The sequence below is a fragment of the Astyanax mexicanus genome, chromosome 1, assembly GCF_023375975.1.
Source record: "Astyanax mexicanus isolate ESR-SI-001 chromosome 1, AstMex3_surface, whole genome shotgun sequence".
Lineage (NCBI taxonomy): Eukaryota > Metazoa > Chordata > Actinopteri > Characiformes > Acestrorhamphidae > Astyanax > Astyanax mexicanus.
The window spans coordinates 10,322,229-10,334,323 of record NC_064408.1 but is presented as its reverse complement, the minus strand read 5'-3'; the positions used below and the strand labels follow the sequence as shown (position 1 = coordinate 10,334,323).

Below are 12,095 nucleotides of genomic sequence, written 5' to 3'. Positions count from 1 at the left end.
TACAAAACCAAAAAGCACAGCTATTTATAACACATTTATAAAGATATACATTGGTTGAACAATTATGTTTCCTTAGAAGCTAAGTTAGTTAAAATATATGGCACATAATAGTAACTTTATCACAAATTTCTTTACAAACAAAGATAATTTTACTTTAATATGAGACATTAACTTTTTTTTTTTGTGATTCAAACTGATCTACCTTATTTTTTTGTGATAGCAATTATGTGTATTTATAGGTTATGTATCACAGTCGATGATTAGGTGCATATACCCACAGTATGATGGGAGACTTTAATATTATCAAGTGAAATCATCTCAAATAAACTGTATTTATTTTCTAAATAAACCTATTATTTTTAGGCAATTTATTTACAGAACATTTCTTACTTTCACTTGAGAAATAATGCTTGAAACAGTATAAAAATGAGAAATATTACATAAACTACATTTAAGATGATGACACTTGCTTTAAATTAAGCTTTAATTTTTTCCTGTGTATTACTTTAGTGGGTATAAAGAATCAGGAAAACTAAACTTCTTATAAAACTACAAAACTAGCATGTCCAAGTGACAGATTCTTCTAAACCTGGTTGGATCAGTTCTTTATAGGTTGATTGGTTTCTCATGACATTGGTCTTGGGCTTGTTTTAATATGGGCTAAACTAAGAGTACACTAACATAATTGTTGCACATTCTCACTATTTTGTCTCTTTTTCACTCCTGAATCCGGAATAACCCATCTATATTATGGTCACATTTGAGTGTGGGTTGCCAGGTTTAGGCTGGGTTTTGGATTTAATTTCACATCCATTCAGCCAATGCACAGGACCTTAGGATTTATAAAGGGGATGGACAATGAAACTGAAACACCTGTCATTTTGTGTGGGAGGTTTCATGGCTAAATTGGAGCAGCCTGGTGGCCAGTCTTCATTAATTTCACATTGCACCAGTAAGAGCAGAGTGTGAAAGTTCAATTAGCAGGGTAAGATCACAGTTCTGCTCAAAATATTGCAATGAACACAACATTATGTGTGACACACCAGAGTTCAAAAGAGGACAAATTGTTTGTGACCAAGACAGCAAGTCTTTGTGATGCATCAAGAGCCACGGTATCCAGGGTAATGTCAGCATACCACCAAGAAGGACCAACCACATCCAACAGGATTAACTGTGGAAGCTGTAAGAGGAAGCTGTCTGAAAGGGATGTTCAGGTGCTAACCCAGATTGTATCCAAAAAACATAAAACCACGGCTGATCAAATCACGGCAGAATTCAATGTGCACCTCAACTCTCCTGTTTCCACCAGAACTGTCCGTCACCACAATAAATTATTGTGGTCTAAAACCAGGTGTTTCAGTTTCGTTGTCCAATCGCTGTAGGTTATTAATATTTATGGATTCTAATGCTTGAGTCTGCAGTAAATATGGTGGTGCTGTGGATTTCTGGAGGAGAATATGCTGTTGCTGTTGTCTATTTATTACTGAGATAAAGATCTGGAGTAAAGATCGAACACTAGAACTTTGTACGCATAATCATATTACCGGGAGGGTGGATTATGTGTCAACTGTTTAATGTTTAACTTAAGCATTAAAACATCTAATAGATGTTAATAGAAGTTCTTACTTTTGGAAGTGGCTTTGCCGGCTTGCAGTGCAATCCACCAACAAATTTGAAGTTTGGCAGTAAAGGCCGTGGATATTCAAAGTCCCAGTAAGTTCTGATTAACCAGATGTCAGCTTTACCCAAAGTGTCACACAGTGTTGTGGGTTTGCCTGTGAAGAAGAGAAGCAAATATCACGTGTTTTTAGATCAGTTTTCTGCATCGTTTTCAGTATTTTTCACACTATAAGGCACACAGGATTATAAGGCGCACTGTGTAACACTAGAAAGGAACAGGGGTGTCGCCATGTTTTCCATTTAAATCACGAGGTCTCATCGCTGAGTGGCAAGACCTGTAAAGCTAAACTAAGTAAAAAGACTGTACTTCTTAAAAAAACGCTGGATGTTATTCTACACAGATTTCTCTCCTAAAAATGTTTATTTGGGTGAGTAAAGCACTTCTGTTTATTTACAGTAAGCTTAGATTTCCAGATTTCCACTAAGGCTGGGTTCAGCAGCATTAGCATTAGCAGCTAACTGCTAGCGCTAGCGGTTAGCGGCTAATGCCGCCCGATAGCGCTACTCTGAGGAACCCTGAGTGTTTTAGTAAGCCAGGGCGATATTAGCTAGTGGTTCGTTCCATGTAGCTTGTTTTAACACAGAGCTAGCACTTAGCAGTGTAAGTGCTGGAGAACTAAACTGAAACTCCTGTATAGAGCTGTACAACTTTTGGAAAAATGAAAAGATTTTAAGTGCGAAAAAATACAGTTCTTCACATGTTAACATAAAGCATCAGAAAAAGTGCTGCACTTGCATTAGAGCTTAGATAGAGCCCAAAAACTCTAGCCCGACCCGACCCATAAACTGTTTTTGTTGAGCCTGAGCCCGATTTAAACCCGACATTTTTTTTGTAAGTAGAGCGTTAAAACAAAGCTTCTTAAAAACATTTACGGGCTGTTTAAATGAGTGAAATCTGTTCAGAATGATGTTAATTAACATTGCAACACTGAAGACGCTCAGACCTATTATTTAAGAAAAATATTTATTAAGAACTGATCTCCCCGTCTATTCTAATATAATTAACAATGTCTAAGAATATAAAACACTTTCTGAACAAACTCATTTTTTATTTTTAAACATATAGCCTTAGTGCAAAACACGTAAAACAACAATAGGACTACGCACTGCACACTCATTAAATCGAAATAGACCAAGAACAATTACATAATTTACAATGACTTTTCTCTACTCTAATTTAATTAACAATGTATAAGAATATAAAACACATTCTAACCAAACATTTTTTTTTCTTTTTAAGCATAAAGCCTTAGTGCAAAACAAAGCAAAACAGCAATAAAGCTACGCACGGACAAGGGGAGGAGCTTGATTATAATATTCTAACTTTCAACATTTTATTTAAAACACAGTTTGATTTGTTACTTTACTATATTGTGAATATCACGGCATAGTTTTATATCAAATAAAAACTGCATTAAAACAGCTTAACTCGACCCAGCCCGAAGAAAGTGGTGGGAAGGAGAATTTAAGCTCTGATTTGCATCTACTGTAGATCGTCATTTCTTTTAAATATATAACAATATGATTAGAGTAGATTAGAGCAGCGTTTCTCAACCTTTTTTCTATCACGACACCCTTTAAAAGTATGCAAAATCTCAAGGCACCCCAGTTTACAAATGGGGGGCGGGGGGGTTGCTGGCGCAATACTTCAGGTGAGAACGAGGAGAGATGCTGGCGGAATATTTTATTTCAGGTGAGAAGGGGGGTGGGGGGGTTATTTACAATTAGCGCGAAACCTGCAGACTTTTCAAACGAGTGAAATACTCTGCTACACTCACTGCTGAACTACCACTGGATGAAGAAGTTGGCTCCGATTCAGAGTTATCTGAACCTGCAGTCTTCTTTAAAAAAAAAACGTTCCATGCGAGCTTGAGTGCTTCACACAACTCTCGCAGTACATCGCGTGGGGGAAAAACTTTACAGTGTGTCCCAATTTAGGGGCCGCATCCTTCGGAGGCTGTATTCGAAGGCAGATTGCGTCACAGCTGCGCAGTAATACACCGCCTATCTCTGTGGGTCGCATCCTCCAGAGTATGCTGCCTGTGAATTGGGACACACCCCGACACGCGCTGACTCTGGAAAGGAAATATGCAGGTGATGCGCAATATTTTGACGGCACCCCCGATGAAGCCAGACGGCACCCCTGGTTGAGAAACACTGGATTAGAGCACAAAGTGGTTATGATTCAAACATACCTGATATTTTAGTGTAATACTTATCAAAGGTTAACATAACATGCAGCTGGAAAACTGCAGTGTGAGCAATGTACAGCAGCATGTTCTCCACCCGCTCTAAGAAACCCATCCGATCCGTAAGATGCCCCTGGGTGGCAACAGCAGGCACGTACGATGGTGGAGCTGGCAACTGACCGCACAGTCTCTCCGCACTGTACGCTAACGTCAGCCGAACAGACACCACACTGGGCAGGCCGAGGACTTCTGACAAAAGATCACTGCACGGCATCACAGGATCAAACAGAACTGCATCAAAGTTTGACTCCCTAAGTGAAGCTATGAGCTCCTGGTTAAGAAGCATTCTTTCGCATGCTGTCTCAAGGAAAGTGGAAAAATCCGCAATCATGTTCCAAAACACGGTCAACGTCCGAATCCCGGTGATGGAGTCATTCATCCAAGCATTGATGAAGTTCTGCCACATGGCCTGAACTTCTTGCTGCTCCATGTCGATCTTAAAAACAATAGATTTGAAGGCATCTTTCTGCGAGAACTTGATGGAAGGCGAGCCGCTGTGGGTCAGAACAGTCACGCTGTGGTTCCTACTGATCAGTTCCTCCACGATTGCACGCATGTTGAGCCAGTGGCTGTATTCACCAGGAAGCACCAGAATATTTCCAGCGAGAGCAATTTCAGACCCACACAGCAGCAGCAAAGCTACCACAGGCAGCACACATCTGGAAACCATTGCATCAAACTTTAACGCATAAAGCTAACAGTTAGCTCGGTTGCTTGTTGCCAGTACCACGAAGCTTGTGCGTCCCTGAACAAGCCTCATCCCTGAACTCTGATTTAAGTTACACTGAACTGGAACAGAGGAAAGGGGCGGGTACACATTCAGCCGCCTGTGTGTGTGTGCTCAGTGCACAGCCTCCAATCAGTGAATAAGCTAACTTACGCAACCTTTGGCTTGTGACTTCAGGCTACAGGGAATTATTTGTTTTCCCAAGCCTGGAAATCCTTGAAATCTATGGTATGCATAAGCGTGCCAGAAAAACACTTAACTAGGCAGGAAAAAGAGACAAGCACTGCTGTACAAAGAATACTTAAGGAAAGGACTAGATAATCAAAGACACACCGGAATACACTTGTTTAATCAGCTGATCAGCCTTCAAAATGAGCTTCTGCTTGGCTGAAATGAAGCCAGTGCTGGGCGATATGACCAACAATGTATGTCACAATATTTTTCAAGATTTTGATGGTTTTACAGTAAATCACTGTATTTTTAATATTTAATTGATGTATTTACTTGTTTAGATGACTGGGCTTTTATGCAGGTCTGTGACTTAATGTACTGTTAGGAGTACTGTTAGTTAGAGGAGCTCTGAGCTGATCATGGAGTAATCTCTCTGACTGTTATATTTATGCTGATACAAACATAATCCTCACTTAAATAATGAACTACATGGAAAAACAACTGAAATTAAAGGCATACACTGGCTCCCAATGTTGCCAGATCGGGTGCCCTAAATAGTAAATAGGGAGCCATTTCGGTCACAGGCACAGACTTTAATTAACTATATAACCAAGCAAAGGGACTTGAAGGTTACTAGCTCATGTCACGAGTCAAGTGCTTCTACTTTAGTTTCTTCTGCATTATTTTCCAATCCAATTGCCTAAATAAAAATTGACCAATTGACTCAAGAAAGAATCAAAGTAGGAGGTGTACAGAGAAATTATTTTCCTCAGGTACCGCCGCATTATGAGAGAACATACCCACTAAACAAAGAGACGTTGAAACGACGTCTTTTCTAGGTCATTTTTGCACGTCCAATTTTGGTCTCCTGAAGGTGCAGACTGTGACGCCAGACGACGTCTTTTTTCTGACGTCTTCTGCACGTCCAGTATTGACGTCCCCCAGACCTCCGGATAAGGGCTAATTCTAGTTTAAATTAAGTCGTTGTGGACGTCTTTTCTACGTGAAATTTACATGTATTCGTTTTTATAGACCAGCTACTTTGAGGCTCCCTGCATAACTGTAGTGCCATTTCAGACGGTGGCAACTGTTCCATTGTTCCAGCTTCAGCAGATCACTGGAAACGCATACAAAGCTAAGCCAAACAATTACTGGAACAGGTTCACAACCTTCTGGAACTAGTTATGCACGTTAGTTATACACAATATGCTTTACAAATAAATTGCATTTCAACCCTCTCACTTTTTCCAAAACATGTCAACCTGCAAAGAACCAGTAAAAGCAAAGGATAAATTAATTACCCCCATCTTACCACTGTTGATTTTAAATTGACCCTTTCTGTTTGGGGAAACATTAATATAATAATAAAAATAATGAGTAAATCTCATTTGGGGTTAATGCCTTTATTTTACATCAACATAACATACACCTTAGATTCACACCATAACAATTTCACTAAACATTTACCTTCCCTTAAAACTATTACAGCTTTACATTACACCTTCCCTTAACAATATTATACCTTCCCTCAACACTATTACACCTTCCCTTAACAATATTATACCTTCCCTTAACACTATTACACCTTTAACATTACACCTTCCCTCAACACTATTACACCTTCCCTCAAAACTATTACACCTTCCCTCAAAACTATTACACCTTCCCTCAACACTATTACACCTTTACATTACACCAGGGGTCTCAAAGTACCGGCCCACGCGGTTTCATACGGCCCCTCACGGGTTAACAAAATAAACATACATCTGGCCCGCAATTCAATTTAATTATTCATGCTTTATTATGTTCGTTTTCATATTTTATCTTAACTTGTATTTTGGTGTGTGTGTGTGGTTTTTGTTTTTTTTTGCTTACGCTGCGTTGCCTGCTTTAGTAGTCTTCAGTAGCCTTCAACAGTCTAACCTTGCTGCCGTGGTGTGTCCATTAAACTCCGTAGTTATAAACATCCTGAGGTTAGCAGCGCTAACTGACCTGTTTATAATGTAATCCCAGCAGTGCCTCCGTGACGCTGCTCTAAACTGCTGCTGTTAGCTGCTTGGGCTGAAAGATGAACTGTAGAGAGCTGTATTATCCGGTTAGTGGGGTTATTTTATTTCATACACAGAAGAACTTAAAAAATTTCAAAACGCTCCAGACAGGCTCAGCCGAGTCCTGTAGCCCGTGGCTGGGCTGCAGCTCTGACTAAGCAAAGACTGCGGGCTTGTGGTGCTGCAGCTCCGACTAGTGGTTGGATGAGGAACTGCTAAATCTGAGGAAATGCTAAATCTGTCACAGCTCACAATTTTTGATTTTATATTTATTAAGCCTTATTTCAGTATCAAACGTTTTGATCAAAGTTAATATAACTTGTACTTGATGTAATTTCTATTCACTTGAATAGTTTGGTTCTTGATTGATGGAGTTTTTGGATTTCATAACATGACAAATTAAAAGGATTTATGTTAATAGAGCAACAAGCAAACATTTTTCCTTGCAACTGTAATATTTGATTGAATAAATAGTATATTGAGAGTTATTTAACATTAAGGAGTAATTACATTCATTTTATATTACATCTGGTTACATTTTCTTATATTTGTAAGTTACATCTGGCCCTCAGAGGACAGCCAATATGTCAATGTGGCCCTCTGCAAAAATGAGTTTGAGACCCCTGCATTACACCTTCCCTTAACAATATTATACCTTCCCTTAACACTATTACACCTTTAACATTACCCCTTCCCTCAACACTATTACACCTTCCCTCAACACTATCACACCTTTAACATTACACCTTCCCTCAACACTATCACACCTTTCCACTACACCTTCCCTTAACATCATTATACTTTCATTAAGATTCTAGGTCCTGAGAGACAGCGGTGTGTCCTCCACGTCTTTGTGGTGCATGTTTGAGATGCTCCGAAGTATGAAGTCCTCGGTGGCTGTCCCGTCACATTTCATGACTCCATCTGCACAAGTAGAAAAAGACAAATTAGAAATCTCAGAAAATGTTGAAGATGGCCATTTATTTTTGTCCCACAACAAACTATTTTAAATTGCCTTATTTATGTAATATTCACATAAACTTACTTCTTCACACTATGGCTTAGCTAACGCTAAGCTAACAGCGGGAATACACATTTAACACCTGACGAGAATTATCGTGCCGTTTTAATTCTCACACATCATATTAAGCTATTTTAATTATTTTTTTCCCACAACAAACTATTTTAAATTGCCTTATTTATGTAATATTCACATAAACTTACTTCTTCATGCTATGGCTTAGCTAATGCTAAGCTAACGATAAGCTAACGCTAAGCTAAAGGCGGGAATACACATTTAACACCTGACGAGAATTATCGTGCCGTTTTAATTCTCACACATCATATTAAGCTATTTTAATTATTTTTTTCCCACAACAAACTATTTTAAATTGCCTTATTTATGTAATATTCACATAAACTTACTTCTTCATGCTATGGCTTAGCTAATGCTAAGCTAACGATAAGCTAACGCTAAGCTAAAGGCAGGAATACACATTTAACACCTGACGAGAATTATCGTGCCGTTTTAATTCTCACACATCATATTAAGCTATTTTAATATTTTTTTTCCCACAACAAACGATTTTAAATTGCCTTATTTATGTAATATTAACATAAACTTACTTCTTCATGCTATGGCTTAGCTAACGCTAAGCTAAAGGCGGGAATACACATTTAACACCTGACCAGAATTATCGTGCCGTTTTAATTCTCACACATCATATTAAGCTATTTTAATAAATGTTTTCCCACAACAAACTATTTTAAATTGCCTTATTTATGTAATATTAACATAAACTTACTTCTTCAGGCTATTCAAAATGCACTTGATATTGCCCCCAGTTGCCTAGGTTAATTGTGGGTGCCACAAACTTATATAACTTAACGCTAGCTTAGCGAATTTAGCCAAAGACGGTTCTTTGATTTAGCTTAGATTGGCTTATCAGCCTAGCTCTGGTTAGTGCATTGACTTAATGACCGGACAATGCTTCTACGTTAAAGCTTCGGTTACAGTAAATATTATTTGCATTACGGTCGTTCTCAAAAGTAATTCCAATTCCATTTTAACTATGGCCACTGTTTAGCTATCGTTAGCTAGCTAGCTAGTTAGCTAACTGCCTGGGAAGAGAGGCAACGCCAGCAGGTTCAGGTTAAGACCACAGAGCTAAAACAACTAACACTACAAATACATTAACTTATTATACATATCGTCTTACCTTATAGCTTGGCAGCTGAGTCCGGTCCGGAGCGGAGCTGAGCTGAGCGAGCTGAACTGAATGAGCTGAGCTGAGCTGAGCTACTGCAGCAGCCAAAAAATGTTGAGCGTGTTTTGCCTCGGCATATCAGAGTGGAGTTTATGATGACGTGCGGTCTCAGCAAATCAGAGTGGCGTTGACTGGTTGAAATCAACTTAACAATTTTCCACATAAATTGCATTTCCAAATAAAAATAAAAACATACGTAAATAAATACCTACATTCGTTAATTAATTAAATAGATAAAAAATATAATACTCAAATAAATAATTAGAAATAAATGATGCTTAATCATAAATAATCTATATTCATAGTGATTAACAATATTGATAACAACAATTTTGACATACATTTAAAAATAAATATATTCTTAAATAATGTTAATTTCCTGCACCTGTATTAGACGTCCCCATGACGTCCAAAAAAGTGACCTAGTCCGACGTTCAAATGTTTAACTGCATATTGACGTCCAAGTGGGGTCATAGTTAGACGTCCAAATAGCGGACCTAGTTTGCACGTCGTGTAGACGTACAGAATTGGTCTTGGACCGACCGACGCAATATAGACATGATCTGCACGTCCATAAGACGTCTAATGTTTAGTGGGTATAGTCATTACACATGCATTTTTGGACAAGCTGAGAATTCCAGAACCATCAGTGAAAGTCAATGCAGCGTCTGATATCATGCAGACAACACCAAATAAACTTACCGTTCACTTTAGTGTAATGCTTATCAAATGTTAACATCACCTGCAGTTTAAAAACTACAGTGTGAGCAATGTACAGCAGCACGTTTTCCACCCGCTCAATAAAGTTCATCTGATCAGTGAGATGTTGTTGTGCTGCTCCAGCTGGAACATACGAAAATGGAACCGGAAGCTGACCACACAGTCTTTCCATAGTGTATGCTAAAGTGAGTCGAAGAGACACCAAATGGGGAAGACCGAGGGTCTCGGCCAAAAGATCGCTGCACGGCACCACTGGATCGTACAGAACCGCGTCAAAGCGTGACTCCCTAAGTGAAGCTATAAGCTCTTTATTAAGCAGCAATCCTTCACATACTCCCTCCAGATAGCGTTCATGATCAGAGATCATGTTCCAAAACAAGGACATTGTCCGAATCCAGGTGATGGTTTCATTCATCCAGGCTTTCAGGAAGTTCTGCAACATGTCCTCTACTTCTTGTCGCTCCATGCTGATATTAAAGACAATGTTTCTGAAGTTCTCCTTTCCTGATAGTTTGATCGAAGGTGAGGAGCTGTGGGTAAGAAGAGTCACGCTGTGATTCCGAGCGACCAGTTCATCCACAATTGCACGCATGTAGAGCCAGTGGCTGTATTCACCAGGAAGCACCAGAATATTTCCACTGAGAGTTATTTCAGATCCACACAGCAGCAGAGCTACCAAAGGGAGCACACATCTGGGTACCATTGTATTAAAATAACAAATTGCTAGGTTACTTCTTGCCTGCACTTTAAACCTCAGTCAACCCTGAGAGCCTCATACCCGAGCTGTGACTTAATCTACACTGATCTGGGACAAAGGAAATGGGGCGTGTTCATATGGAACGCCAAAAGGCCCAAAAAACGCCTGGACCAGACGCCTTTTATCGAAAAGAACGGCGTAAAATACGGCGTTCTGTGTGGGTTTTACGCCGTAATATACGCCGTATGATTTCAAGACGCCGTAATATACGCCGTATGATTTCACGACGGCGTTAAAAACGCCGCTAAAAGCACAGAAGACGCCGTTTCCCACGGCGTTTTTCGACCCTTTTTGCGCGCCGTACAGAGCGCCGTCTCAGTGCAATGAGACGGCGTAAAAAGCGGCGTTTTAGTGTCTCTCTTGACGCCGTAATAAGCGGCGTAAAAAGCGGCGTTTAATAATAAGATAATGAGCTCCACCTTCCAGTTTTGAAAGCCAATACATTTAAACTCTGTTCAGCCAATGCTCTTACAGAGAGACTCAGTCTAAAGCAATTCACTGCAGATCCGAGCTCCTGAGCTCTTCAGACACAGTTTTTTAGACACAATTAACAATATACCATCTATAGACATTCCCGCTGGTGCTCATGCCTTTTATTAGTCTAATATTTATGCTGTATCAATGTAAAAATAAACTCTAGGTTTAGGTGAAAGCAAAATGCTGTGCAGCTCCCCACTTTTTTTTTTATCCAGACGGAAATCACATCACCTTGTCAGTATATCACACATGAAGAACCCTATTGTTGCAAAAACATCAGGGTTTCAATAAATGAATTTATTAATTTATTAAATTAGTTACAAATTATATTAGGAAGCTGATTCTTCTTATTTTTATTCTTATTAAAATATTATAATTATACAGTATAATTATAATATATTATATATATATATATATATTATATTATATAAAATTATATATTATAATTATATAATATTATTATTATTATAAGATGTAAATTATTCTTAATTTACTATGAATATTATTGTTTTGTTGTTGTTTAAGCATAATATTATTAATATTAGTTTTTATGCTTCAGCAGATCAGGTAATTTTTCTATTTCCATAAGGAAACAAGTAATGTCATTTACAGACATAGACTTACAAGTTACATATTTATTATATTTATATTTATTATTATATTATATTTATTCAGTCGCTTAGAAACCTTCATTAAATTATTAATCTGGCTCTTTACACATTTCCGCTGGTGCTCATGCCTTTTATTAGTCTAATATTTATGCTGTTCAATGTATTTTAAATAAAATTAATAGTAGTAGGGACGCCCCTTGTGCATGAATTTTATTAATTAACAGTGTGTTTCTTTTTAGGCTACGTTTGGTAAATGATAGCGAATAGGGTCATTCTGCTATATTACAAGAGTTTCTTGGTTTATTAGCTCTTAAATATTTGGCCAGGTACTGTATCAGTATTTATATTATTTGAAGGATCTAAATAACAGGAGTGTTAGTAATCATAA

The 12,095-nt window shown here is 38.3% G+C and overlaps 1 protein-coding gene and 1 long non-coding RNA gene across 27 annotated transcripts in view; both read right to left on the bottom strand.

The window, feature by feature from the left end:
- ugt2a5 (UDP glucuronosyltransferase 2 family, polypeptide A5) overlaps window positions 1–12,095 on the bottom strand; it is an 85,352-nt gene that overhangs the window by 36,469 nt on the left and 36,788 nt on the right. For 11 of the 25 annotated variants that reach the window (XM_022665807.2, XM_022665802.2, XM_049465515.1 and 8 more), the window contains one exon: window positions 1,627–1,775. The exons of 2 other annotated variants lie outside the window; for them this stretch is intronic. In XM_022665807.2, the coding sequence (XP_022521528.2) occupies window positions 1,627–1,775 (149 nt within the window). Of the gene's footprint in view, window positions 1–1,626; window positions 1,776–3,875; window positions 5,621–9,844; window positions 10,680–12,095 lie in introns of those variants that run through there. 12 more of the 25 variants (XM_049465958.1, XM_049466282.1, XM_049466322.1 and 9 more) reach the window with 5 other exon arrangements.
- LOC125782445 (uncharacterized) lies at window positions 5,621–9,838 on the bottom strand. 2 transcript variants are annotated; one of them, XR_007425136.1, is made up of 4 exons: window positions 9,095–9,838; window positions 7,643–7,799; window positions 7,510–7,607; window positions 5,621–6,468 (listed from the first exon to the last, which is right to left on the bottom strand). It is a non-coding gene; the product is annotated as an uncharacterized LOC125782445 (long non-coding RNA). The 2 variants fall into 2 exon arrangements; XR_007425134.1 differs by having other exon boundaries at window positions 7,510–7,799.